Here is a 25,926-nt window from a genome sequence, read left to right as displayed (position 1 = left end):
TGCAGACCTGCTGCACCGCCTGTGAAGCGACTCCCCTGCAGGTGGGGAGCCAGGGGCTCGAACTGGGATCCTTGTGCCGGTCTTTGGGCTTTGCACCACGTGAGCTTAACCCGCGGCGCCACCGCCCAGCCCCACCAATATTTTCTAATGAAGTGTCGTAAAGGGTGCGGTGCTGCTCCGGTACCCCACGCACAGAGTTTCTGATCAGCATCAGCAGGTCAGCCTGCAGGAAATGACTGAGGGCCTCCCTGTCTTGTGGAGTTGGTTCTGTTGTTTGTTTTTCTTGTTTAATTTTGTGTTTTGTTTTTTTTTAACTTTTTACATTTGTCTAGTTTTACTTCTTTATTTATGGGATAGAGACACAGAGAAACCCAGAGGAGATGGGGAGATAGGGAGAGACAAAGAGAGAAATCTGCACACCTGCTTCTCGGCTCTTAACACTTCTCCCCTGCAGGTGGAGAGCGGGGGCTCGAACCCAGGTCCTTGAACACTGTAACATGTGCACTTCAACCACCACCTGGTCCCATTTTATTATTCTTAGAGAGAGAAAGAGTGAGGGAGGACAAAAAAGGGAGGGAGATCACAACTCCACTCCACCGTCAGGGGCCTCCCAGAGGAGTCTCCATGATACACCCATGTGGCAGCAGGGTTTGGACCCAGGGCCCTACACATGGCAAGCAGATACTTTACCTGGTTGGTCAGCTAGCTCCCACCGCAACACACACACACACACACACACACACACACACACACCTTTAAAGAGGAAAACAGAGGGTGTTGGGCAATGGCGCACTCAGTTAAGTGTGTACATCTCCATGAGCAAGGGCCCAGTTCAAGCCCCCACTACCCACCTGTGAAGGGGACACGTCATGAGCGGTGAAGCAGATCTGCAGGCGTCTCTGTCTCTCTCCCTCTCTATTTCCCCCGCCCCTCTCAATTTCTCTCTGTCCTATCAAATAAAAATAAAGTAAAAAGGGAGTCGGGCGGTAGTGCAGCAGGGTTAAGCGCAGGTGGTGCCAAGCGCAGGGACCGGCGTAAAGATCCCGGTTTGAGCCCCCGGCTCCCCACCTGCAGGGGAGTCGCTTCACAGGCGGTGAAGCAGGTCTGCAGGTGTCTGTCTTTCTCTGCCCCTCTCTGTCTTCCCCTCCTCTCTCCATTTCTCTCTGTCCTATCCAACAACAATGACAACAATAACAACAACAATAAAACAACAAGGGCAACAAAAAGGAATAAATAAATAAAAGACTGTCAGAACATATAACAGAAGAGGCTGGGCCATGACGCACCTGTCTGAGCACATGCACCACGGTGCACAGACGCTGGGCTCAAGCCCCTGGTCCCCGCCTACAGGGGGAGAAGCTTCAGGAGCAGGGCTGCAGGTGTCTCTCTTTCTCCCTCATTCTCTTTTCTTCTGTCTTTTTCATAAGAAAGACGAATAAAGAGGCCAGGTGGTGGTGCACCTGGCTGATCGCACATGTTACAATGCACAAGGACCTGGGTTCGAATCCTCCAGTCTCACCTGGAGGGGGAAAGCTTCACGAGTGGTGAAGCAGGGCTGCAGATAAGTTTCTCTGTCTCTCTCCCTCTCTATCTCCCCCTACCCTTTCCATTTCTGGCTGTCTCTATCCAATAAAGATATAAAATAAAATACCAATACCAAGAGGAGAGTCATCTGTTCAGAGCACAGAAGCCAAGAGTTGAGACCCCAGCCCTGGGCAGCACGGCTCAGAGTCACCAAGGCCACTCACCGGCAGGCCACGCCCAGGATGAAGCAGGTGAGGGCCACCAGGTCGCACTGGTTCCAGGTGTCAGAGAGGTAGAGGTGCAGGCGGTGGCGCAGGGGGACGGGGCCCGGCCCCCCGGGGCCCCTCGCGGACAGGTTGCCCCAGCCTCCGCCCAGGCCCTGGCGGAACTCCTCACAGAGCAGCGTGAGGGCCCAGAAGTAGAGCAGCAGCTCCGGGGCCCCGGGGGACTCGGGCTTGTCGTCCAGCAGCAGCACGTGAGCAAACAGCAGCAGGAACAGCAGGTAGCTGACCACGTTGCCCAGGAAGGCGGTCACCGGGGCCCCCCAGAACTGGGGCCAGCGGCGCAGGCGAGGGGGGCAGCCCCCGCAGCAGCCCCTGCGTCTGGGGTGGGTCTGCGTCCCCCGGGGTGCCTTCTCCCAGGGGGGCTCTGCTGGCCTGGGGGTAGGGAGGGCGCAGGTCAAATGGCCTTGTCCTTGAGTCTCGACCTTCATTCACCCTTGCTGTGCCCTCTGACCTTTTACAACTGACCCCAGACACTAAGACACTCCTCCTTCCTTCCTATCTTCCTTCCTTTCTCTCTTCTCTCTCTCTCTATTTTGAACAGAGACAGAGAAAAGATGAGAAGGGAGGAGGAAACAGAAAAGGGGGAGAAGGGGGTCAGGTGGTGGTGCACCTGGATGAGCACATATGTTACAATGTGCAAGGACCCCGGTTCAAACCCCTGGTCCCCATCCGCAGGGGGAAAGCTTTGCAAATGGTGAAGCAGGGCTGCAGGTGTCTCTCTGTCTCACTCCCCCTCTCTCTCTCCCCCCCATTTCCTCTCAATTTCTGGCTGTCTCTATCCAGTAAGTAAATAAAGATAATTTTAAAAGGAAAGAAAGGGGGAGAAAGAGACGCCTGCAGTCTTGCTTCATTACTTGTGAAGCTTTCCAGGGGCTTGAACTCGAGTTCTTATATATTATAACGTGCTCTCTCTACTGGGTGAGCCACCACCCAGCCCCTAATTATTTATTTACTTACTCATTTGTTTAAGAGAAATTGAGAGAGAGAGAGAGAGAGAGAGAGAGAGAGAGAGAGGGAGAGAGAGAGAGACTCCCCAGAGCAGTCCTCAGCTCTGGCATAAGGTGGTGTGAGGGACGAGAACTGGGGCCTCAGGCGCGTGCTGTCTCTCTGCCCCTTCTTCTTAACTTTCATTCTTTGATCTAGTCTGCCGTCTGCTGACCTTTAGGCTGACCTCTGACTCCTGCTGACTCCAGATCCCAGTCCCTCTCCTTCCTTTGACCTTCTCCTCCCCACCACCCCGAGTCTGTCTGACCTTGGGCCACCCACCTGACCTCTGATGCCCCCGGGTGGTTTCGGATCCCCTGGACTTACTTTGGTTTTTTTACTATTTGGTGCTTGAGAGAACACATCTAGGGGGCTGAGCAGTGGCGCACCAGGTTAAGTGCACACAGTGCAAAGCACAGGGACCCATGGAAGGATCCCAGTTTGAGCCCCCAGCTCCCCACCAGCAGTGGCGTCACCTCACAAGCAGTGAAGCAGGTCTGCAGGTGTCTTTCTCTCCCTTGCTATCTTCTCCACCTCTCTCAGTTTCTCTCTGTCCTATCCAACAACAACAACAAAAATGGGGAAAAAAAAATAAAGGTCACCAGGAGCAGTAGATTTGTAATGCAGGCACTGAGCCCCAGCAATAACCCTGGAGGAAATAAGTGAGTAAATCAGTCAAACGAATACACTCCTGGGTCATGTAAGGCTGTTCTGGCTGAAGGAGAACGCATGCTACACGGTGGTCACCAGCCACAGCCCCGACTGAAGGGGGCTGCACCGTCAGGTTCGTGGTTACACTCTCTGACGTTCACACAGCGAGAAGAAAACCAGCTGATGTGCTTTCTCGGGATGTGTCGCCTTCGTTAAGTGACGCGTGACCTCTTCCACAAGCTTACAGGAAACAGCCGGGGCGGGGCGAGGCCTCCTGTCTTTACAAACCAAGCAGAAAGGTAAGAACCTACAAGCGAAACAGGCTGGATGCCCGTCAACAAGTGGAGAGTGGGTGGGTAGGATGCGGTCCATCTGCCCGATAGAATATGACTCAGTAAGATGAGTGGGCAGCGGGGAGTCGGGCGGTAGTGCAGAGGGTTAAGCGCATGGGGCGCAAAGCGCAATGACTGGCATAAGGATCCCGGTTCGAGCCCCAGGCTCCCCACCTGCAGGGGAGTCGCTTCACAGGCAGTGAAGCAGGTCTGCAGGTGTCTGTCTTTCTCTCCCCCTCTCTGTCTTCCCCTCCTCTCTCTGTTTCTCTCTGTCCTATCCAACAATGATGACATCAATACAACAATAATAATAACTACAACAATAAAAACAACAAGGGCAACAAAAGGGAAAATAAATACATTTTATTGAAAAAGTGAGTGGGCACAATGGTGCTGCAAAGACTCTCCTGCCTAGGGCTCTGAGGTCCCAGGTTCAATCCTCGACACTACCATGTGCCAGAGCTGACCTGTGAGTGCTTTAATAAAATAGTAATAATAGTTAAGTAAAAAGCAGACAGACTGAGAGGTGGATAGGGAGGTAGAGATAAGCTAGTGAGAGGCCCTTCAATGCACCAAGACCACATCCACTTAGTACTCATAGCAAGAAGCGAAGCCCTGCAGGGCAGGCTAACAGTGAAATGAAACGCTCCCCAACTCCACAGTGGACAGACAGGCGGGTCCGCCACACCCGCGTTTCAGCAAACCTAGGCAACTAGCAGTGTCACCAGTCAAAGCTAAGTCTTTCCGTTTTGCAGAAAGTCACCAGTCAGATTCCTCCCCTGCCTCGGTGGATGGGTTGAGTGTGGAATGTAACCATCCCCCCCGCTTTTACTTGCACCTTGATGACTCACAATGTAACTGATCCTGTCGCACCTTCCCCTAGTACCTGCACACACCTGACCGGTGCACCCTGTAACCAGTCAAAATGTACCTTTTCCAAGGCCCCCCTGTAACTCATCAGTGCACGCGCACCCGGTTTGATGGGAACATACGCGGCTTTCCAGATCATGCGGACAGCCGAGCGTGGCAGGAGTCCACTAGATTCTGCCAGCGTTAAATAAAGTATCTCCCTGGCCTCCACACGGTCCTTTGGGCCTGCTGCACCCTGGGGCTGTAACTCGCAGATATTTCTGTAACAAGAGGAGCTCAGCCTTGCATCTGGCAGCGCGGAAGCTCCCTTGGTATTTCCGGTAGCTTCACAAAATCAGTCTCCTTGCCTTCCCCGCACCACTCCTCCCCACTTCTCCTGACAGTGTGGAGGCTCCACTCACCGGACAGGCCCCTCGCCATTGATGACCTCGTCCAAGTCAAACTCCAGGTCCTTCTGGGTAGATTCTTCCTCAGGCTTCCTGGTGTGGAGAGAAACAGAGACCCAGAGTGGGAAGTGAAGGGGAGAAGGGGTAGGGGTTTGGGGAGGGCCTGAATTTTCCAGAGACACGGCAGGAAGGTGACATGACCTCCAAGATTCACAAAGGGACCACCCTCCCAAGCAGGAGAACTGCCCCCCTTAGAGGCCCAGAGAGCACCCCCCACCCCACCCCAGAAGCTAGTTGTTGCCCCAGAAGGTTTCAGTCTGGGAAAGCTAAAGACAGTGAACCAGGGGAGGGATGTGCAGACCAGACCCCAGAGACAGGCAGCTGGAAGGCAGCAGGAAGGGTAAGCTGGGACCCCGCCTGCCAGTCCCAGCCCGGAGGACTGACCTGAAGGTGATGAGGTCAGTGTAGATGAGTGGGGGGCAGAAGAAGGTGAGAAGCAGGGCCCAGATGGGCGTGGTGCTGTCCATCTCCCCCCACCACTTCTGGGTCAGCAGAGACTGTGGGGTGTAGGGAGGAAGGATCAGAAGCCTTGGTCTCCTCAGGGCCCTGTCCCGTCCGGCTCAGGCGGGAGCATCCCCTGGGCCAGGTGTGTGCTCCCAAGAGCTGGGCAGATACCGGCACTGAGGTCTGGGCACAGCTCGGCCTGTCAGAGCACCAAATTGCACGCCTGAGCCCCAGAGGCCCCAGGTTCAATCCCCAGCACCGCTTTATGCCAGAGCTGAGCAGTACTCTGGAGTCTCTCTCTCTCTCTCTCTCTCTCTCTCTCTCTCTCTCTCTGTATCTCTCTTTCTGTCTTTCCTCCTCAATCAATTTCTCTCTGTCCTATCCAACAACAACAACAACAACATCAATGGCAACAATAACAATAATGACAACAACAAAGGCAGCAAAATGAGAAAAAATGGCCTCCAGGAGCAGTGAGTTCATAGCGTAGGCACCGAGCCCCAGCAATAACCCTGGAGGCAAAAATAAATAAATAAATAAATAATAAACAAATTGAATATTGGAAAGAGAGGAGAGGAGAGGAGAGGAGAAGCTGTACATGCAGGAGGCAGGGTTAGCCCTCTGCTGAGCTCAGCTCACTGAACCCCCTCACACCCCCAGGGAGACAGGGCTGTTCTCTCCCTCTTTACAGACTGGGTGCAGGGAGATGAAGAGACCCCCACACTGGGATCCAGAAGGGTAGCCACCATGCATGGCAGAGGACTCTCTGGGTAACCACTTGAAATGTCCTCCAAACCGTTCCAGCAGCTGAGGCTGGGACTTGCTGGGGGTGTGGGGTGAAGGGTGGGCTGGGCTTCCTGTCCTGAAGGCCTGGCTCTCATCAGCCTGTCAGAGTGACAGGAAGCAGGCTGAGAGGCTTCCTGGCAGGCGAGACCATGGGCATCCCCACAGGAAGGGTGGGATTTCCTGCCCCATTTGTATCTCAAACAGGATGCTATTGTTCAGCGGGGCTTTACTTCACATGGAGGCAGAGAAATTGAGAGGGAAGGGGAAAGAGAGAGAAAGAGTTGTTGGGGGAGACAGTGTCATGGTTCTGCAGAGAAGCTCTCAAGCCTGAGCCTCAGAAGTCCTAGGATTTCCCCCAGCACCACCATAAGCCCGAGTTGAGCAGTGGTCTGGTGAGAGAGAACGAGAGAGATTTGCAGCACTGCTTCACCACTCACAAAGCTTTCCTCCTGTAGGTGGGGACCGGGGGCTTGAACCTGAGTCCTTCTGCATTATAACATGTGCGCTCCACAGGGTGTGCCACCATACACCCTCCCCTTTCTCTTTATTATGTTTCTAATGAGAGGTAGAGACAAAAGCCCTGCTCAGCCGGCTGATGGTGGTGCTGGGGGTTGAACCTGGGACTTCAGAGCTTCAGGTGTGAGAGTCTTTTGCAGAACCATGATGCGGTCTCCTCAGCCTCACTGAGGCCATTCTAACTGTTGAGACTTGGGGCCCAGAGTACAGGCCTCACCAAGTATCCGGCCCCGGCCTGGAGCCCCGGACTCGTACATGGGGGCACCAGACGGGAGCCACACAGCACCAGCGGAAACTCCACAGATGGCAGAGAGGGCTACACTACCTCGCTCTCTCACTCTCTCTCTCTTCACCTAATCTGTTACTATCTATTTACTTATTTTAATTCTTTGTTTCAGTTTTCTTATATCTGATAGGACAGAAAGCAATTGAGAAGGACGGAGACACACAGAGAGAGAGAAACAGAGAGAGACTTGCAGCCCTGCTTCACTGCTTGTGCAGCTTCCCCCCTAACAGGTGGGGACCAGGGGCTTCAAACCTGGGTCCTTGCATATCTAATATTTTTTAGAATGAAAGTCAGCCTGGGAGCCGAGGACTCTTGCCTGCACTAGGCCTCGGCTGGACAGACACACACACACGGAGAATGCTTAGTTGTTGAAGTGGGAGGGACATGCGACTGAAGTCCTGAAGTCCTGAAGTCAGGACTCCCGGTGTCTGGACTGGCTCTCTTTGGGAGGGGGGGTCCCAGGAGGGTGGGGGAGGCACTGCTGGGCCTCGACATGCTGAACCTTCTTTTTCAGACAGAACGAGAGAGGGAGGAGATAGCTCAGCTGGTAGAGTGTGGGTTCCTGGTGGGACCCCCAGCACTGCGTGCGCTGGAGTGGCACTCTGGCTCCTCTCCTCCTCTCTACCTCATGTGAAGCCCATGTGCAATAAATCAAAATTTTTTTTTAAAATTTTGTTTATTTTCCCTTTTGTTGCCCTCGTTTTTTATTGTGGTTGTAGTTATTGTTGTTGTTGTTATTGATGTCGCTGTCGGATAGGACAGAGAGAAATGGAGAGAGGAGGGGAAGACAGAGAGGGGGAGAGAAAGACAGACACCTGCAGACCTGCTTCACCGCCTGGGAAGCGACACCCCTGCAGGTGCTCGAACCAGGATCCTTACGCGGGTCCTTGTGCTTCGCGCCACGTGCGTTTGACCCCTGCGCTACCGCCCGACTCCCAAATTAAAACATTTTAAGGTAGCAACAGAGAGGCACACAGAGAGAGTGAAATTGACTATGGCACCAAAGCTTCCTCCAGCATTATGGGGTCTGAGCTCAAAGCTGGTAAAGGAAGTTTACGAGCCATGTGAGCTTCTTTACTGGCCCTGTAACAAACTTTTTCATTTCATTTCATTTCTTTTATTGAAGCACTGCTCAGCTCTGGCCTACGGTGGTACTGGGGGATTGAACTTGGGACCCTGGGGCCTCCTCAGGAATGAGAGTCCATCTCCCTGCCTAAAATAAGTCTTTAAAAGAGAAAAAAATAAGTCTTTAAAAGAGAAAAAGAAGCACTATAGGAGGGAGAGGAGTGAGGCTTCCGACAGAGCATTGTCCATGCTGGGAGAGGCCTGAGATATGAGTGTGAGTGTGTGTGTGTGTCTGTTTGTTGTGTGTGTGGGGGGGGACAGTGTGTTGTCTGTATATCTATCTGTGTGGTGTGTTTGTGTTGTGTGTATCTGTTGTGTGTTTTTGTGTGTGTATCTGTTGTGTGTGTGTGTGTGATGTGTGTATCTGTTCGGGGGGGTGTGTGTCTGTGTGGTGTGTGTATCTGTTTGGGGTGTGTATGTGTGTGTGTGATGTGTGTATCTGTTTGGGGTGTGTGTCTGTGTGGTGTGTGTATCTGTTTGGGGTGTGTGTGTGTGTGTGTGATGTGTGATGTGTGTATCTGTTCGGGGGGTATGTGTCTGTGTGGTGTGTGTATCTGTTTGGGGTGTGTGTGTGTGTGATGTGTGTATCTGTTTGGGGGGTGTGTGTGTGTGTGTGTGATGTGTGTATCTGTTCGGGGTGTGTGTCTGTGTGGTGTGTGTATCTGTTTGGGGTGTGTGTGTGTGTGTGTGATGTGTGTATCTGTTCGGGGTGTGTGTCTGTGTGGTGTGTGTATCTGTTCGGGGTGTGTGGTGGTATGTTTGTTGTTGTTGTTGGTGGTGGTGTGTGTGTGTTTGTTAGGGGAGGCTAACCAAGACCAGAGACCACCCACCCACTCCGGATGCTGCCCAGACACAGCGAGCGCCCCGCTCACCGGCACCCCCCCAGCTCACCTGCACCCCCTTCACCTGCACCTGTACCCCATCCTGCACCCCGCCCTTCACCTGCACCCCACGCTCACCTGCACCCCGTCCTGGGCAAAGAAGGCGCGGGCATCGGCCTGCATAGCGAGCTGGAGGCAGGTGGCATCGCCCCAGAGCGGGCAGCGGCGCAGGAGCAGGCGGTTGGCGCGGTCCTCGCTGCTGCGGTAGCACTCGCCGAAGAGGTCTGGGGTGTGGGGGGGAGTCGGGGCTGCAGGGCCGCACCAGGAGGGGTGAGACATACACCCACCCCCTCCTTTATTTGTAACTAGACAAAGAGACACCGCTGCGCCACTCCACCACTCATGAAGCTTCCCCGGGCAGTGCAGGGGCTCGAACCCAGGCCCCCTGCATGGCAATGCGCGTGCTTTACAGGGTGCGGGGTCTCCTGGGCCCCAGCTTACGCCTCACCCCCTGGCAACCCGGGGGACACGCACCGGCGCCCAGGCCTTCAAACTTGGTGGCCAGGTCCTTCCTGCGAGCAGCCTCCTCCGCTTCCGACTCCAGGCGGGCGAGCACCCGCAGCAGCAGGCAGGCCCCCAGCGCCGAAGCCACGGCATTGGAGCCCTGGGGAGACAGACAGACAGACAGGAGGCTCAGGATGGGGTAGGGAGAAGGGGGAGGAAACCTGTGGTGCAGGGTAAGGACAAAGGGGAGCTGGGGGCGATTCACAGACTATCCAGGGTCTTCAGAAGCCAAGATCGGGGAGTCGGGCGGTAGCACAGCGAGTTAAGCGCACGTGGCGCTGAGCGCAGGGACCCGCGTAAGGACGCCGGTTCGAGCCCCCAGCTCCCCACCTGCAGGGGAGTCGCTTCCCAGGCGGTGAAGCAGGTCTGCAGGCGTCTGTCTTTCTCTCCCCCCTCTCTGTCTTCCCCTCCTCTCTCCATTTCTCTCTGTCCTATCTAACAACGATGACATCAATCACAGTAAAACAACAAGGGCAACAAAAGGGAATAAAGAAAAAAATATTTTAAAAAAGCCAAGGTCTCCCCCTTTATTTTATTTTCCCAGAGCCCTGCTCAGCTCTGTCTGATAGTGGTTCTGGAGATTGAACCTGGCTTCTCAGAGCTTCAGGCAGGAGAATCTTTGCAGAACCATTATCTCCCTAGTTTGCTTTCTTTTCTTAATTTCTTTCTTTCTGTCTGTCTTTCTTTCTCATTTTATTTTATTTGGCCTCCAGAGTTATCACAGGGCTTGGTGCTAGCACGACAGATCCACTGCTCCTAGAGGCCATTTTTTCCATTTATTGAATAGGACAGAGAGAAATGGAGAGAGGAGGGGAAGACAGAGATGGGGAGAGAAAGACAGACACCTGCAGACCTGCTTCACCGCCTGGGAAGCGACTCCCCTGCAGGTGGGGAGCCTGGGGCTCGAACTCAGACACTTATGTAGGTCCTTGTGCTTAGTACTATGTGTGCTTAGCCTGGTGTGCCTCTGCCTGGCCCTCCTTAACTCCCTTCCTTAACTCCCTGCCTGTGTACTTCCCCTATTCCTGATGGACTGTCTTGTTGTTTTTGTTAGGTTTGATTTTTGCTTTTCTTTCAGACTGAAGGTTAGAGAGAAGAGAAACAGCAAAAGCAGTGCTCACCACTCATAACACTTCCCTTGTGAAGTGACGCTCCCAGGTGGTGGCCAGTCGTTCAAGCCTCGGCCCTTGGGCCTGGAGAAGTCTGCACTCGACCAGGTGAGTTATCACCCCTGTGTTTCTTTATATATATATATATATATATATATATATATATATATATATATATATATATGAATGCAGGCTGGGAACCAACACGATAGTTACTCAAATAGATTCTCCTGCCTGAGGCTTTAAGGTCCCAGGTTCAATCCCCAGCACCACCATGAGCCAGAGCTGAGCAGGACTCTGGCTAAAAACAAAACAGTGATGGCCACTATATGTTTCTGCCGCCTGCCCTGCCTCCCAGTGTTGGGCATTATGCCAGCGCCCCCCCCCCCCATGCTGCATTGCTGGATGCTGTGGTCTGTTTACATAATCACTGTTTTGTCTGAGACCCGCCCTGCCTGCAGGGATTGGTGTAATCCCCACTGGTCAGATGGAAGCTTGCTACCTTTGTGCTCTTTTTTCTGCTCTGCCCCCTCTCCTAGCCATTTCCTTTTCCAACCTGCCACTTCCACTTCAGAAGATATAAAGGCATTTTTCCTCTGATCAATAAAAGCATTGCACTGTGTTCCAGCTCAGCCACGAGAGCTCCTGGTTCCTCTCCCGCATCACTGAGTAAGCAGCAGCCTAGGTTGGCTCTGCAGAGTTCTCTCCAACCCAGAGAGCATGTGTCCGGGAAGAAACACCCTCAGGCTAGCCGGGCATCCAGCACTGAGGTGCTGAGGAAGAATAAACTAGCAGCCACAGGAGGCATTGTTTAAGGATGGCATCTCTGCATTTACAAGGAACAAGGCCACCAGGCTCTGCTCACTCACTCAAGACAAGGCCCCTCCAGCTGGATTCTCTGACGCCCTCGGACCCAGCACCCCACCCTTTATAAACCCTGAACCCTGGCCTGAGAGGAAGATGGCCTTGTGTGAGTCCCCTTCTCCTCAGGCTGTGCTGGCCCCTGGTAAAATCTGTCTTCTCAGAACCTCTTGACTGATTGGTTTTGTGAGTACTGAGCCCGCCTTTGGGGAGCACTAGCAGCGACTGAAAACCTGTGAAAAAATGTCCAAAGTCACATGGTTCAGGTTCATTCAGAATATGAATGTGGGCCGGAGTCAGGATGCGGTCAAGGGTCAAGGGCAGGTCATGAAGCCACTGGCGATGTCACCTGAGGTGACAGAATAAAGAGCTTCAAATTTCCCTGGCTGGGCCCGCCAGAGAGCATAGTGGGAGCCCAGCACACTGTCCCGCCTGAGGCTCTGAGGGCCCAGGTTCTACCCCCGGCACCACCATCAGCCAGAGCTAAGCAGGGCTCTGGTGTTTCTGTGTCTTTCTCTCTGTGCTACATCATTAAAATAAAATATTTAAAAGGAAAAAAGAGGCGCAAATCACAAGGGCCGGCCTAAGGATCCCGGTTCGAGCCCCCGGCTCCCCACCTGCAGGGGAGTCGCTTCCCAGGCGGTGAAGCAGGTCTGCAGGTGTCTGTCTTTCTCTCCCCCTCTCTGTCTTCCCCTCCTCTCTCCATTTCTCTGTCCTATCCAACAACGACAACATCAATAACTGCAACAATAAAGCAACAAGGGCAACAAAAGGGAATAAATAAATAAATATTTTTTAAAAAGTTAAAAAGGGGCCAGATGGTGGTGCACCTGGTTGAGCGCACACATTACAGTGCACGAGGACCGGGGTTCGAGCCCGTGGTCCCCACCTGCAGGGGGAAAGCTTTGCGAGTGGTGAAGCAGGGCTGCAGGTGTCTCTCTGCCTCTCTCCCTCTCTATCACCCCTTTCCCTCCTGATTTTCTGGCTGTCTCTATCAAATAAAGATAATGATTTTTTAAAAAAAGTTAAAAAGGAAAAAAGAGCTAGGCAGTGGCATACCTAGTGAAGCACACTTGTCACCATGTGTGAGAGCTCAGGCTCAAGAACCCAGTCCCCACCTGCAGGGAGCGAGCCTCACAAATGGTGAAGCAGGGCTGCAGGTGTCTCTCTGCCTCTTCTCCTTCCTATCTCCCCCTTCCTCCACTCTCCTCTTCTATCTCTATCCACCCCCCAAAAAATTATAGATAAAATAAGTGATCTGGGAGATGGCGCAGTAGATAAAGCGTTGGACTCTCAAGCGGGAGATCCTGAGTTCCATCCCCAGCAGCACATGTTCCAGAGTGATATCTGGTTCTTTCTCTCACTTCTCCTATCTTCTTATGAATAAATAAAATCTAAAAAAATAAATAAAATGGTAAACGCCATACCTCCACATTAGCTGGGAAACAAAAAACCCATCACTCACAGGCATTTTCAGGAGTCTGGAATTTAAGATTTTAAAAATCACACAAGGAGACTGCTTAATGGAGAAAAGAAATGCTAAACCACAGAGTAGCACAGTGGCATTTTAACTAATCTGTTTACCTCCCCTGGTGGCGGCAGCCTTGAAGCCGGCCCACATTCCCGGCTCAGCTGTCGGCCCCAGAGGGAGGGAGCGGGCGGCTCTCCTTTGGGAATGATTGCGGTTGGCAGAGGCCTGGGAGCTGGCGCAGTGGAGAAAGCGCTAGACTCTCAAGGCCGGGGGCTCGAGTTCCACTGCCAGCACCGCATGCGGCAAAGTGGTGTTCTGGTTCTCTGTCTGTCGGGCAACAAATAAATCTCTAAAAATAAACAAACAAAAGAGACCAGAGGACAGGGGCAGGGGCAGGGGCAGGGGATCAGTGGGAAGGAAGAAGGCAGAACTACAGTTCCAGGCCGGACTCACCATCTCCCAGAAGTACAAGGCCATCTGAGCCCTGTTTAGAAGCACGGCCCACAGGAGCAGGTCACTCCAGGGCGCCTGGCCCAGCACCGCGTCCAGCGTGACCTCCAGGGGGGCCTTGTCCCAGAGCAGGCAGCTCTGCAGGTGGAGGGGGCGTGGTGAAGACGCGCCCCGCCCACACTGGCCACACCCCTTGGTGGGATCCACCAGCCCCGCCCCCCATCTGACCACACCTCTTCGGTCCTAGCCTCCACGCTGAGTGGCCCTGCCCCACCGGCTAGCCCCGCCCCTTATCATGACCACGCCCCCTCCCGTCCTCCTTTCTCCAGCCCCGCCCACCCCTTACTCTCTCCTTGCAGGAATGGTCCTGATGGTCCCCGGCGCCCTCGGTGCGGTATTTCGGTGCACAAGTCTCCCCCAGCAGCATCCGCAGCAGCTGCCCCACGTTGGGGGGCCGGGGCTGCCCGCTGGGCTTCAGGACTTGGGCTTTGGTGCCCGCACCGTGGGACACCTGGTCCAGAAGGCCGCGGATGGTGGAGTTGGGCGGCGCTGCGCTGTAGAGCTGGGCCAGGCGCTTGGGGGTCAGGAAGTGGTCCAGGCTGAGCCCGTGGGAGATGAGCAGGCGCACGAACTCCGGCCGGTCATTCAGGAGGGCGTCCATGAGGGAGGCCTCCAGGTGGCAGGACTGGCGGGAGGGAGGGCGGGGGGCACAGACACAGGTCAGGTGAGGTCCGAGGCCATGGGCAAGAGACAGACAGGGTTCAGAGCCCAGTGATGGATGGGTGGATGGAAAGACGGATGATGGAGGATGGATGCATGGGCAGACAGGTGGATGGAGAGATGAGTGGATGGATAGATGGATGATGGAGGATGGATGGATGGGTAGATGGGTGGATGGAAAGATGGGTGGATGGATGATGGAGGATGATGGATGGGTAGATGGGTGGATGGAAAGATGGGTGGATGGATGATGGATGGGTAGATGGGTAGATAGAGAGATGGGTGGATGGAAAGATGGGTGGATGGGTGGGCAAATGGATAGGTGGATGGATGGGAAGATGGGTGATGGATGAAAGGATGGATGGAAGGACAGACGGGGTTCAGAGCCTACTGATGGATGGGTGGATGGAAAGATGGATGATGGAGGATGGACAGATGGGTAGATGGGTGGATGGAAAGGTGGATGGATGGGTGGGCAGATAGATAGATGGATGGGAAGATGAGTAATGGATGGAAGGATGGATGGATGGGAAGATGAGTGGAAAAGTGAGTGTTGAATGTATTAATGGAAAGATGGGAAGATGGGTGGAAAAGTGAGTGCTGAATGTATTAATGGAAAGATGAGTGGGTGGATGGGAAGATGAATGGATAGATGGATGGAAAGATGAGTGATGGATTGGTGGAAGAAAGGATGGATGAACAAATGATCAGATGGATGCATAAGTGTGAACGAATAAGTCCCCCAAGCTGATTCACTTAGAAATCCCCCTGTATAGAAAACTAGGTGATTTTAGCAATTAAGAGCAAACCTTCAGAGGACCAGATAATGAGGGGATGTCCCCTTTCCCCACCCAAGGACAGCAAAGAATTTGTGATTAACTAAGAATGTTACCGAAACCCATCTGTCTTGTAACCTTTGTGCCATGATGGTTGTCACTAACCTGCCCGCTCCCTTCCTGGCACTGCATGGTAGTTTCAGAATGTTCGTTCTAGGAATGTACTCATGTGGCCCCCTTGAAGCCTCCCACTCCCATTCCCTTTAAAAGGAGATGAGCGGGAGTCAGGCGGCAGTGCAGCGGGTTAAGCGCACGTGGCGCAAAGCACAAGGACCAGGGAAGGATTCCGGTTTGAGCCCCCAGCTTCCCACCTGCAAGGGAGTCGCTCCACAGGCGGTGAAGCAGGTCTGCAGGTGTCTGTCTTTCTCTCCCCCTGTCTTCCCCTCCTCTCTCCATTTCTCTCTGTCCTGTCCAACAATGATGACATCAATAACAACAACAATAATAACTACAACAATAAAACAACAAGGGCATCAAAAGGGAATAAATATATATAAAAAATTAAAAATAAATAAAGGAGACAAGCTCCCAGCCTCTGGGTCTCTGTCCCAAACAATGGGGCCACTGATTGGCACTCCAGCTTGGGGGGGGGAACCCCTCAGGTCTCCTGAGGTCCCAGTGTTCTGTGTCTGTTCTGGGTCTGCACATGCGTAAGTTTGTAATAATGACTACTCTATGTGTTTGTGTGAATAAATACTTCAACTTCCTCTGTTTCTTGTTTGGGCCTCAGTTTGTCTCAGTTTGTAATGGATACAGTCAGAAGCAAAATACTTAACTCATGGTGATTGGCTGAACTGAAGATTAAACCGCTGGAAGGATGAATGCAGAATGGATGGATGGTCAGATGGAAGGATTTAAGGACAAATGAATGGAGCGAGTGATGGAAGGATGGAGAGCTGAGTGGACAGCTAGAAGGAAGGATGGATCAACTGACTGACACATGAGTAGGTGGGGAGAGAACCACGGTAGCGCGGAGGAACGATTAGGAGAAGGCCAGACAGGCCGTCCCGGGAGACCAGAGGGTGAAGTCGGAGGGAGGAGAGCGCTGCCCTGCGCAGTGTGCCCAGCCCCAGGCTCCACGCCCTCACCCGCCACTGGATGTCTCCCCGGAAGAGTTCACTCTGGGCAATGTCCACACGGTTCCAGGCCACGGCCAGACGCAGCTCATCCAGGTAGGCTGAGGCCTCGGAGCTGCCACAGGCTGAGAGGGTGAGTGAGCAGGAGAGGCAGAAGTCAGGGGCGGGGACACCGGATACCTAGCATGCATTCATTCATTCATTCATTCATTCATTCATTGTCACCAGGGTTGTCGCTGGGACTCTGCAGTGCCTGCATGATGAAGCCACTGCTCCTGGTGGCCATTTCCCCCTTCCCCACCCCACCCCACCCATTTTTTTTTCTTTATTTGATAAAACAGAGAAACTGAGAAGGGAGGGGGAGATAGGGAGGGAGGGAGACAGAGAGACGACTGCAGTACTTTCGTCATTGCTCATGAAATATCCCCCCCTGTAGGTGGGGTGTTGGGGGCTTGAACTTAGGTCCTTGCTCAACGTGTGCACTCAACCAGGTGCACCTCCGTCTGATCTCAGGATACCTAGCATCCAGGGGCGGCACAGTGGATACAGCACTGGACTCTCGAGCATGAGACCTCAAATTCAACCTTGCTATTGCATGTGCCAGAGTGATGCTCTAGCTCTCTCTTTCTCCCTCCCTCTTTCATTGATAATAGGTAAATCTTAAGGAAAAGAAAGAAAGAGGGGGCACTGGGTTAAGTGCACATAGTGCAAAGGACAAGGACCAGCGCAAGGATCCCCGTTCACAAGCGGTGAAGCAGGTCTTCAGGTGTCTGTAACCCCTCCCCCCATCTTCCCCTTCTCTCTCCATTTCTCTGCCCTATCCAGCAACAGCAGCAGCAGCAGCAACAACAATGGGGGGAAATGGCCACAGGAGCAGTGAATTAGAGTGCCGGCACCCAGCACCAGTGATAACCCTGGAAGCAAAAACAAAAAATAGAAGAAGAAGAAGGAGAAGGAGAAGGAAGAGGAGAAGGAGAAGGAGAAGGAGAAGGAGAAGGAGAAGGGGAAGGGGAAGGGGAAGGGGAAGGGGAAGGAGGAGAAGGAGGAGGGGTGGTCTGAGAGGTGGCAGAGTGGATAAGGCGCTTGACTCTCAAGCATGAGATCTTGAGTTCAATCCCAGGCAGCACATGTCCCAGAGTGGTATCTGGTTCTTTCTCTCTCTTCCTATCTCTCTCATTAATAAATAAACAAAATATTAAAAAGAAGAAGAAGGAGGAGGAGGAGGTGGAGGAGGGTAGGAACGACAGCGTAATGGTTATATAAAGAGACTCTCATGCCTGAGGTTCTGTGGTCGCAAGTTCAATCCCCAACACCACCATAAACCAGAGCTGAGCAATTTTCTGGTATCTAGCTAGCCTAGCTCTCATTAAAATAAATACAGAAAGTATCTGTTTTTATAAATATATATATATATTATTTTTTACATTTTTAACTTTATTTTACTTGACAGAACAGAGAAAGTGAGAGGGAGTGGCGAGACAGGGAGAGACACCTGCAGCCCTGCTTCCCTGCAGCCCTGCTTCCCTGCTGGTGAAGCTTTCTGTCCGGCATTAAGCCCGCTCCCCTGCATTCCTGATACTATGGTCTATTTACATAATCATTGTTTTGCCTGAAAGATCCCCACCCAATTCCATACCTTTGATCTATCTTCTTTCTACCTCGAGACCCGCCCTGCCTGCAGGGTAGCATTAATCCCGCCTGTTGAAACCTTCACAATAGTTGCTGAGGAAGTTTCTCCCTTAGCCCGCTTTTTCCTTTTGTCCACCCCCTTTCCTAGCCATTTCCTTTTCCGACTTGCCACTTCCGGTTCTATCCTATAAAAGCATTGTCTCTGATCAATAAAGACACACTGCATTCCCACTCCGCCACGAGCTCCTGGTCTCTCTCCCGCGTCGCTGAGTAAGCAGCAGCCCAGGCCGGTTCCGGTCGAGTTCTCTCCAACCCAGAGAGTAAGCGTCTGGGAAGAAGGCACCCCCACACTAGGCCGGCAGCTTTTCCCCTGCTGGTGGGGACCAGGGACACAAGCCCTGGTCCTTGTAATGTGTGCACCTAACCAAGTGTACCAATACCTGGCCCCCATAAATTTTTTGTTTAAATAGATTCCTGAGTTCTACCTCCAGAATTTCTGTATTGAGAGAAGAGGGGGTGGGATAGCATAATGGTCATGCAAGATTTTCATGCTCCGAAGTCTCAGGTTCAATCCCCAGTACTACCATTGGCCAGAGCTGAGCAGGGCTCAGGTCTCTCTGTATCTCATTTGTTATTATTATTTTTTTAATATTTATTTTATTTATTCCCTTTTGTTGCCCTTGTTGTTTTATTGTTGTAGTTATTGATATCGTCATTGTTGGATAGGACAAAGAGAAATGGAGAAAGGAGGGAGAGAGAAAGATAGACACCTGCAGGCCTGATTCATTGCTTGTGAAGTGACTCCCCTGCAGGTGGGGAGCTGGGGGTTCAAACTGGGATCCTTAGGCCAGTCCTTGCACTTCGCGCCATGTGCGCTTAGCCCGCTGCACTACCACCCGACTCCCCTCTTTTTTTTTTAACAACAGCACTAATCAGCCCTGGCTCATGGTGGTGTGGGGTACTAAACCTGGGACTTTGGAGCCTCAGGCATGAGAGTCTCTTTGTGTAACCATTATGCTATCTATTCCTGCCTGGTCTCTCTGTATCCCTCTCTCTCTCTCTCTCTCTCTCTCTCTCATTAAAGTAAAACAAATAGAATATTTTTTAAAAATCTTCTTCTTCTTCTAGCGTTTGCCCTTCTTCCGTAGCCAGTCAACAGCATCAGGTTGAGCCTGATGTAAAGTTTCGAGACCTCCTTTGAATCTGGAGAGGTGGCAGTCATTGACTATGTGGGTCATAGTCTGTCTGGAGCCGCAGGGGCAGATTTGGGTCGTCTCTGGCTCCCCAGCGATGGAACATAGCGGCGCACCGGCCATGGCCTGTTCGATAGCGATTGAGGAGGGCCCAATCATAATGTGCTAGGTCAAAGCCGGGTTGACGCTCGCAGGGGTCTGTGATGAGGTGTTTGTTCTTTACCTCAGCTGACTGCCAGCTCTGTTTCCAAAAATAATTTAAAAAATAAATAGATAAAAGAAAAAACTCTCTTGTATGTAATAATCATCATTAAAAGAGAAAGGAAAAGGCTGGGCAGTGCTCTGACACCACCCACACTTGTCACCTGGGTCTTCCCTTGTCCCCACACCCCAAACTGAGCTCAGTGACTCACTCCAAAGTCTGTTCCCTCTGGGCACCCCATGTCAGGGACATCACCCTTCACAAAGACTTTCTTATTAACTTGTACGACAGAGAGCGGCCAGGACGCTACTCAGTTTTGGCTTCATTGGTGGTGCTGGGGCTTGAACTTGGGGCCTCTGCCATGCAAGTCTTGTGCTCTGCAGTGAACTCTGAGGTTGCCTCATTTGTCCCCTCAGTCGGAGAACTCCCAGCTGCAGTTCTTGAGCCTGCCTCCCCTTCACATCAAATGACCCACCTATCTCCGAACCCTGGCTCTCTGGCCACCGACTGTGACCATGTTCCCAGAACCACCCCTGACTCTGCTCTGCCTCTCAGGACCAAGTCTCACTGAAGTCCTGGGGAGCAGAGGGAGCTGGGCTGCCCACCTCACTGGCCCTGTCTCTGGCACATCCACCTGGCCCTCACACGCCCCTGCCCCCTTGCAGTGCAGTTGGGTCTGACAGACCTGAAGCCAGACCCTGACTCCCTGTCAGGGAGATAGTGAAGCAACGGAATGCTGCCCTCTCCCTCTCATACAAAAGAAAAATTAGGGAGTCGGGCGGTAGCGCAGCGGGTTAAGTGCACGTGGCGCGAAGCACAAGGACCGGTATAAGCATCCCAGTTCGAGGCCCCGGCTCCCCACCTGCAGGGGAGTCGCTTCACAGGCGGTGAAGCAGGTCTGCAGGTGTCTGTCTGTCTCTCCCCTTCTCTGTCTGCCCCTCCTCTCTCCATTTCTCTCTGTCCTATCCAACAACAATGACATCAATAACAGCAACAATAATAACTACAACAACAATAAAAAAAAAGGGCAACGAAAAAGGGAAAATAAATTAAAAAAAAAAAAAAGAAAAATTAATAGCGGGCCGGGCAGTGGCACACTGGGTTAAGCGCACATAGTACAAAGTGCAAGGACTGATGACGCAAAGATCCCGGTTCAATCCCCCAGGTGCCCCCTGCAGGGTATGGGGGTCGCTTCACAGGCAGTGAAGCGGGTCTGCAGGTGTCTACCTTCCTCTCCCCCTCTCTGTCTTCCCCTCTGGTCTCAATTTCTCTCAGTCCTCTCCAACCACCACAACAACAATGGGTAAAAGCTACTGCCAGGAGTGGTGGATTCGGGGCACAGGCATCAAGCTCCAGCAATAACCCCGGAAGCAATTTAATTAATTAATTTAATTTAAATGAATTTTAAAAATTGCAGGAGCGCTGGGGACCTAGCACATATGAAATGCTACCACTCCAGGGCTGATCCCCCCGATTATTTTTACCGGAGTGAGAAGGGGAGTAACCACAGCTCAGGTCCACTGCCCTCAGAGCTTCCCCAGTGCCATTCCTCACCCTCACACTTCTTTTGAAAATTTCATTAATTTATTATTGGACAGAGACAGAGAGAAACTGAGAGGGGAGGAGGAGGGAGAGAGACAGAGAGAGACCTGCAGCCCTGCTTCACCACTCATGAAGTTTTCCGCCCTGCAGGTGGGGACCAGGGGCTTGAACCCGGATCCTTGCACACTGTGATGTGTGCATTTAACCAGGTGTGCCACCGCCTGCCCCCACCCCTGTGCTCACACTTGACTACACACAGCAACCGCCACATAGACACCCCATGCCAAGGGGAGCCATCACTGGGGTGGAGCAGTGCTGTACTGTCTCTCTTGCTGTCTCCCTCTCTGTCTCTCACCTCCTCTCTGAAACAGCAACAGAAAAAAGCAAAACAAAATCCTCCCCCCCATGAGTGGCAGAATTGTACGCCTGTGAAAATTCTGGTAGAGGAAAAAAATTGTTTTGCTTTGTTTTGTTTTGATTCTGGATCCCTGTTGCTGTGTGTGACCTTGTCACTTCCCCCCTTTCTCTGAGCCTCAACTACCTGGTTACCAAGGAGCCCAGAGGAGTGGGGGATGGGGGGCGAGAAGGCAGGTCCACTGCTCCGCACAAGGCCTGGCTCAACCCGGGTCCTGAGCAGGTGTGTATGTGTGTGTGTGTGTGTGTGTGTGTGTGTGTGTGTCCCATCCCTGCTCTGCTGAAAGCCCATCCTCTGTGCACTCTGCCCATGCTGTCAGCCTCTCACACCCCTGCAGCCGTGGTGTACAGAGCAGCCCGCAACCTCAGAGGATGCTGGGAGTTAATGTATCTGCAGAGTCCAGCTTGCCTGCTGCCTACTACCCCATATTCCAGGCTGTGCCCTGAGGGGAATGCCACCCCTCCCTGGGTCGCTGCTGGGCCGAGAGGCTGGCCCTGATGGCACTCTCCAAAAGGACTACTTCCTTTCTTGCTTCTTTATTCTTTTGTGTATTATTTATTTATTTATTTATTTATTTACAATGAAAGAGAGATGGAGAGTTGAAAGATACAGAGAAATTGAGCCCTGCACAGCTCGGGCTTATGGTGGTGCTAGGGACTGAACCTGGGACCTCAGAGCCTCAGATGGGAAAGTTTTTTTGCAGAGCCATTATGCTAGCTCCGCAGTCCTTTCTTTCTTGCTTTCTTGCCTCCTTTCCACTGCACAGTGAAAATGATATAAAAAGAAACATTTGAGACCCTAGATTTGAGAATGGATAACATGGCCAAACCAGGAACGATGTCAAAATCAGGCAGAACCTGGGAGACCCAAGATCTTACCCTTCACGAGGGCCCTTAAAACAACGGTCTCAAATTCCTCAGGGCCGTCCTCAGTTGAGTAGATGGTCAGGAGCTGCTTCCGGGTCATGATCCTCTCCACCTTCAGGTAACAAACGCTGTATCCCCAACCTGGCTTTCCTGGGCCCTGACTCACAGGAGGCCCTGTGTCCCCCTAGGACAAAACCCTCTGTCCCAGAAGCCAGGGTCCAGACTGCCAGCAGGGGCTTCTCCCTGCTAACTCACACCTATGGGTCCCCCAGCCCCTCCTCCCTCAAACCCAGGGGTCTCCGGCCTCTCCTCCCTCAGAACCACAAGTGTGGGTCTCAGCCTCTCTGCCATTGGAATCAAGACTCTGCATCCTCAGCACCCCCACCTTTTAAAAAATTTGTTTGTTTGTTTGTTTGTTTTTGGTCTTTTATATTTACTTACTTTCCCTTTTGTTGCCCTTGTTGTTGTAGTTATTGTTATTGATGTCATTGTTGTTAGATAGGACAGAGAGAAATGGAGAGAGGAGGGGAAGACAGAGAGGGGGAGAGAAAGACAGACACCTGCAGACCTGCTTCATGGCCTGTGAAGCGACTCCCCTGCAGGTGGGGAGCCGGGGGCTCGAACCAGGATCCTTATGCAGTTCCTTGTGCTTCACGCCACCTGCGCTTAACCAGCTGCGCTACCGCCTGACTCCCAGCACCCCCACCTTTTGAGACTCAAGTGCCCTGATCCCCAATTCCCTCCCGTCTCAGGAAGCAGCCTTGGGTCCCCAGTGTCATACCTGGGCCTGGAGAGCCTTGGGGTCCCCGTTGGGGAAATACCGCCTGACGCTCTCCTGGGCTCCGCCACGCCGGCCTCCCTCACTGCCTGGTGCCACAATGTCTTCCAGAATCTCAGCCAGACAGTCAGCAGCACCCCCGGAGCCCGCCACTAGGAGGCAGGGGAGCCTCTCCTGAGTGGCATCCTCTATCCGCTGCAGGATGAAAGAGCGTCACTTCAGAAAGGAGGTGCCCACCCCACCTGGAGCCCTACACCCCCAGACCCCTGCTCCTCTGGCCTTAGGATGCAAGAGTCCCTCCCCCTGGAAATGGGGGCATCACAGCCCTGATACCTTCTTGTTTTATTTTGTTTATGGGATAGAGGCAGAGAAAAGGAAGGGAAGATAGAGAGGGATATATATAGAGAGAGACCTACAGACCTGTTTTCCCACTCGTGAAGCCTCCCCCCAGATTTGAGGACCAGAGGCTCGAACCCTGGTCCTGAGGCGTGGTAATGTGTGCACCACTCTGCCAGGTGCACCACCACCCAGCCCCGCAGCTCCTATACCTTCAGCATCTTCTCATCACCATCAATCAGGAGGAGCAGGACTGGGATGTCAATTCCTGTCCCTAAGGAGAGAACAGATGGGGGGGTCACCTCCCATCAGCCTTTGCAAGAGATGGGTGAGAACTACATTTCCCAGGTGCCCCTGGGGCAAATGCCAGCTTCTGGCTAATCCACTGTCAGAGGAGTGAGCACATGGGGACGGGCCAGGCCGGGATGACTCCCTGACTCCCAGGGGGTGGCAGCTGCAGAGGCCTTGACCCCTGGGACCCTGAGGGAGGCAGGCGTCTGTGACTTGCATGCGTCCTGTGACTGATTAACCTCCTAGGAGCCAGGAGAGGATGAGAAGTCAAACAGAGACAGAAGGAAATGAGGCCAGGCGAGGACTATTCAAGCGCCCTGCAGACGCGACCCGGGCAGTGACTTCCCCACAGCTGAATCAGCTAAGATAGCGTCACACTAGCTCGACCCCCATTCAAACAGGACATTCAAACGGGGAGTGAGATGCTGAGACTACGCTCCTCCACTGCAGTTCTCGCTCCTGACGCAAGGCCAGGGCATGCTAGGAATGACAGCTGGAATCTTTCTGCGTGTGCAGAGCCAGAGACTGGGGCCGGGGGGCCGGGGAGCCGAGGGCGGGGGTGGGGGTGGGGGGGTCACCACCCCAGCACTTCTGCATAAGCGCACATATTACCAAGTATAAGGACCCGGGTTTGAGTCCCCACTCCGCACCTCCAGGGCATCCACTTCACTAAGAATGAAGCTGGTCTGCAGGTGTCTCTCTTTCTGTCTCTACTTCCCTTCTCATTTTCTGTCTGTCCTACTGAATAAAATGGGGGAGGGTAGCCACCAGGAGCGATGGAATCGTGGGTGCTGCACCAAGCCCCAGCGACTGGAGGCGAAAGAGACAGAGAGAGGAGAGACACCACAGCATGAGGTCCTGAGTTCATGCCTCCAGCATCCTGTGCCGCAGCAATGCTCTGGCGCTCGCGATCTCTCTCTCTCTCTCTCTCTCAGAAAGGGGGAGAAGGTGATGGGAGAAGGCGTTTGAGTAGAGAGACCTCCTGGTGCAGCCCCCAGATGAGCGGGGCGGTGGGGAGCGGCTCACCGGCCAGGCCCGTCTTCTGCAGGGCCACGTAGGACTCAAAGCGCAGGCGGAAGCCGTTCTCGCCACCCCAGCGCCCGTGGGTGCCGTCGTCCACCAGGAGGAAGGCCGAGTAGTTGTAGTCCAGGTGAAACTCCAGCCCGTCCTCGGGGTCCCCGTGCCACCGGTACCTTGCAGGGAAGGAGCCCTGGGGAGCAGGTCGGGTCCTCCCTCAGAGGAGAGGAGACGCCAGATGCAGGGCCGCCTCGTCCATCCACCTACCCTGCACTGGCCAAGGCTGAGCAGTGTGAGGGCCAGGGGCGGGCTACTGGCTGGTACAGTCACGGTAGGGTTAGGAGTCCAGAGCCCAGGCCCTCCCCCCGCACACCCAGGGAACCCCAGCCCCTCCCCTCACACCCAGTGGCTCCCAGCCCCACCCCTCACACACAGGGGCCCCCAGCCCCTCTCCTCACACCCAGGGGTCCCCAGCCCCTCCCCTCACACCCAGGTGTCCTCCAGCCCCTCCTCCCTCACACCCAGGTGTCCCCCAGCCCCTCCTCCCTCACACCCAGGGGTCCCCAGCCACTCCCCTCACACCCAGTGGCTCCCAGCCCCACCCCTCACACACAGGGGCCCCCAGCCCCTCCCCTCACACCCAGGGGTCCTCCAGCCCCTCCCCTCACACCCAGGGGTCCTCCAGCCCCTCACCTCACACCCAGGGGTCCCCAGCCCCTCCCCTCACACCCAGGGGTCCTCAGCCTCTCCCCTCACACCCAGGTGTCCTCCAGCCCCTCCTCCCTCACACCCAGGTGTCCTCCAGCCCCTCCTCCCTCACACCCAGGGGTCCTCCAGCCCCTCCTCCCTCACACCCAGGGGTCCTCCAGCCCCTAGCCTCTCCTCTTCGAAGACCCTGGGTCCCACCTTGGGGTTGGTGAGGGTGTCTCTGTTCCGGACCACACCCCAGGGAGCCACGCCCATGGCCACCACCTTGGTGCCCCCCGTGCTGGCCATCTGGTGGTCCCGCACTGCCACGCCTACGTGTCGGCCAATGCCTGTGTGCAGGCCGCCTGTGACGATCCAGGCCCCTGGACAGAGACACAGAGACAATGGACTCATGGAGAGAGTGAGAGACAGCGTGAGAGCCCTCTGGAGACGGAGGAGGCAGGTGTTGGGAGTAGGGAAATGGGGTCCGGGCCCCCCAGTCACCTGTGCTCTGGGCTGCCCGCACCAGCCCACGACGCAGCAGGTCTTGCAGCCAGGTGTGCAGGGCTGGGGCCCCTGAGCCCCCCAGCACAGACACCACCAGGTTGGGGGCCCGGAGACCCCATGTGCGTGTGACCAGGTTATAAACTGTAGCTGGATCCGTGCGGTCAGAGAGCCGGAGGAACTGCAGACACACAGAGGATGGGACATGGGGGAGAGGACAGAGACTAATAGGGGGACAGAGACATGGAGGGACAGAGACCCAGAGAGGGAGTCCCAGAGAAAGGAGACAGAGAACCAGAGAGAGAAGGAG

General features: G+C 53.8%; 1 protein-coding gene across 6 annotated transcripts in view; it reads right to left on the bottom strand.

Moving 5' to 3' along the window:
- The window catches only part of TRPM4 (transient receptor potential cation channel subfamily M member 4), a 61,913-nt gene that overhangs the window by 20,876 nt on the left and 15,111 nt on the right, over positions 1 to 25,926 (bottom strand). For 3 of the 6 annotated variants that reach the window (XR_009545229.1, XM_060174141.1, XM_060174148.1), the window contains exons 4-18: positions 25,617 to 25,797; positions 25,332 to 25,495; positions 24,435 to 24,618; positions 23,330 to 23,391; positions 22,785 to 22,976; positions 22,016 to 22,115; positions 16,169 to 16,281; positions 13,871 to 14,209; positions 13,528 to 13,662; positions 9,604 to 9,733; positions 9,208 to 9,353; positions 5,476 to 5,588; positions 5,047 to 5,124; positions 4,768 to 4,905; positions 1,749 to 2,180 (exon numbers count right to left, since the gene is read on the bottom strand). Coding sequence is in view for 5 of the 6 variants with exons in the window: in XM_060174141.1 (XP_060030124.1) it covers positions 1,749 to 2,180; positions 4,768 to 4,905; positions 5,047 to 5,124; positions 5,476 to 5,588; positions 9,208 to 9,353; positions 9,604 to 9,733; positions 13,528 to 13,662; positions 13,871 to 14,209; positions 16,169 to 16,281; positions 22,016 to 22,115; positions 22,785 to 22,976; positions 23,330 to 23,391; positions 24,435 to 24,618; positions 25,332 to 25,495; positions 25,617 to 25,797 (2,507 nt within the window). In the remaining variant the exon portion in view is untranslated. The remainder of the gene's footprint in view (positions 1 to 1,748; positions 2,181 to 4,767; positions 4,906 to 5,046; positions 5,125 to 5,475; positions 5,589 to 9,207; positions 9,354 to 9,603; positions 9,734 to 13,527; positions 13,663 to 13,870; positions 14,210 to 16,168; positions 16,282 to 22,015; positions 22,116 to 22,784; positions 22,977 to 23,329; positions 23,392 to 24,434; positions 24,619 to 25,331; positions 25,496 to 25,616; positions 25,798 to 25,926) is intronic. The other 3 variants (XM_060174142.1, XM_060174144.1, XM_060174145.1) reach the window with 3 other exon arrangements.

This window comes from Erinaceus europaeus, chromosome 2 (assembly GCF_950295315.1).
Source record: "Erinaceus europaeus chromosome 2, mEriEur2.1, whole genome shotgun sequence".
Classification (NCBI taxonomy): Eukaryota; Metazoa; Chordata; class Mammalia; order Eulipotyphla; family Erinaceidae; genus Erinaceus; species Erinaceus europaeus.
This window is presented reverse-complemented; position numbering and strand designations above follow the sequence as displayed.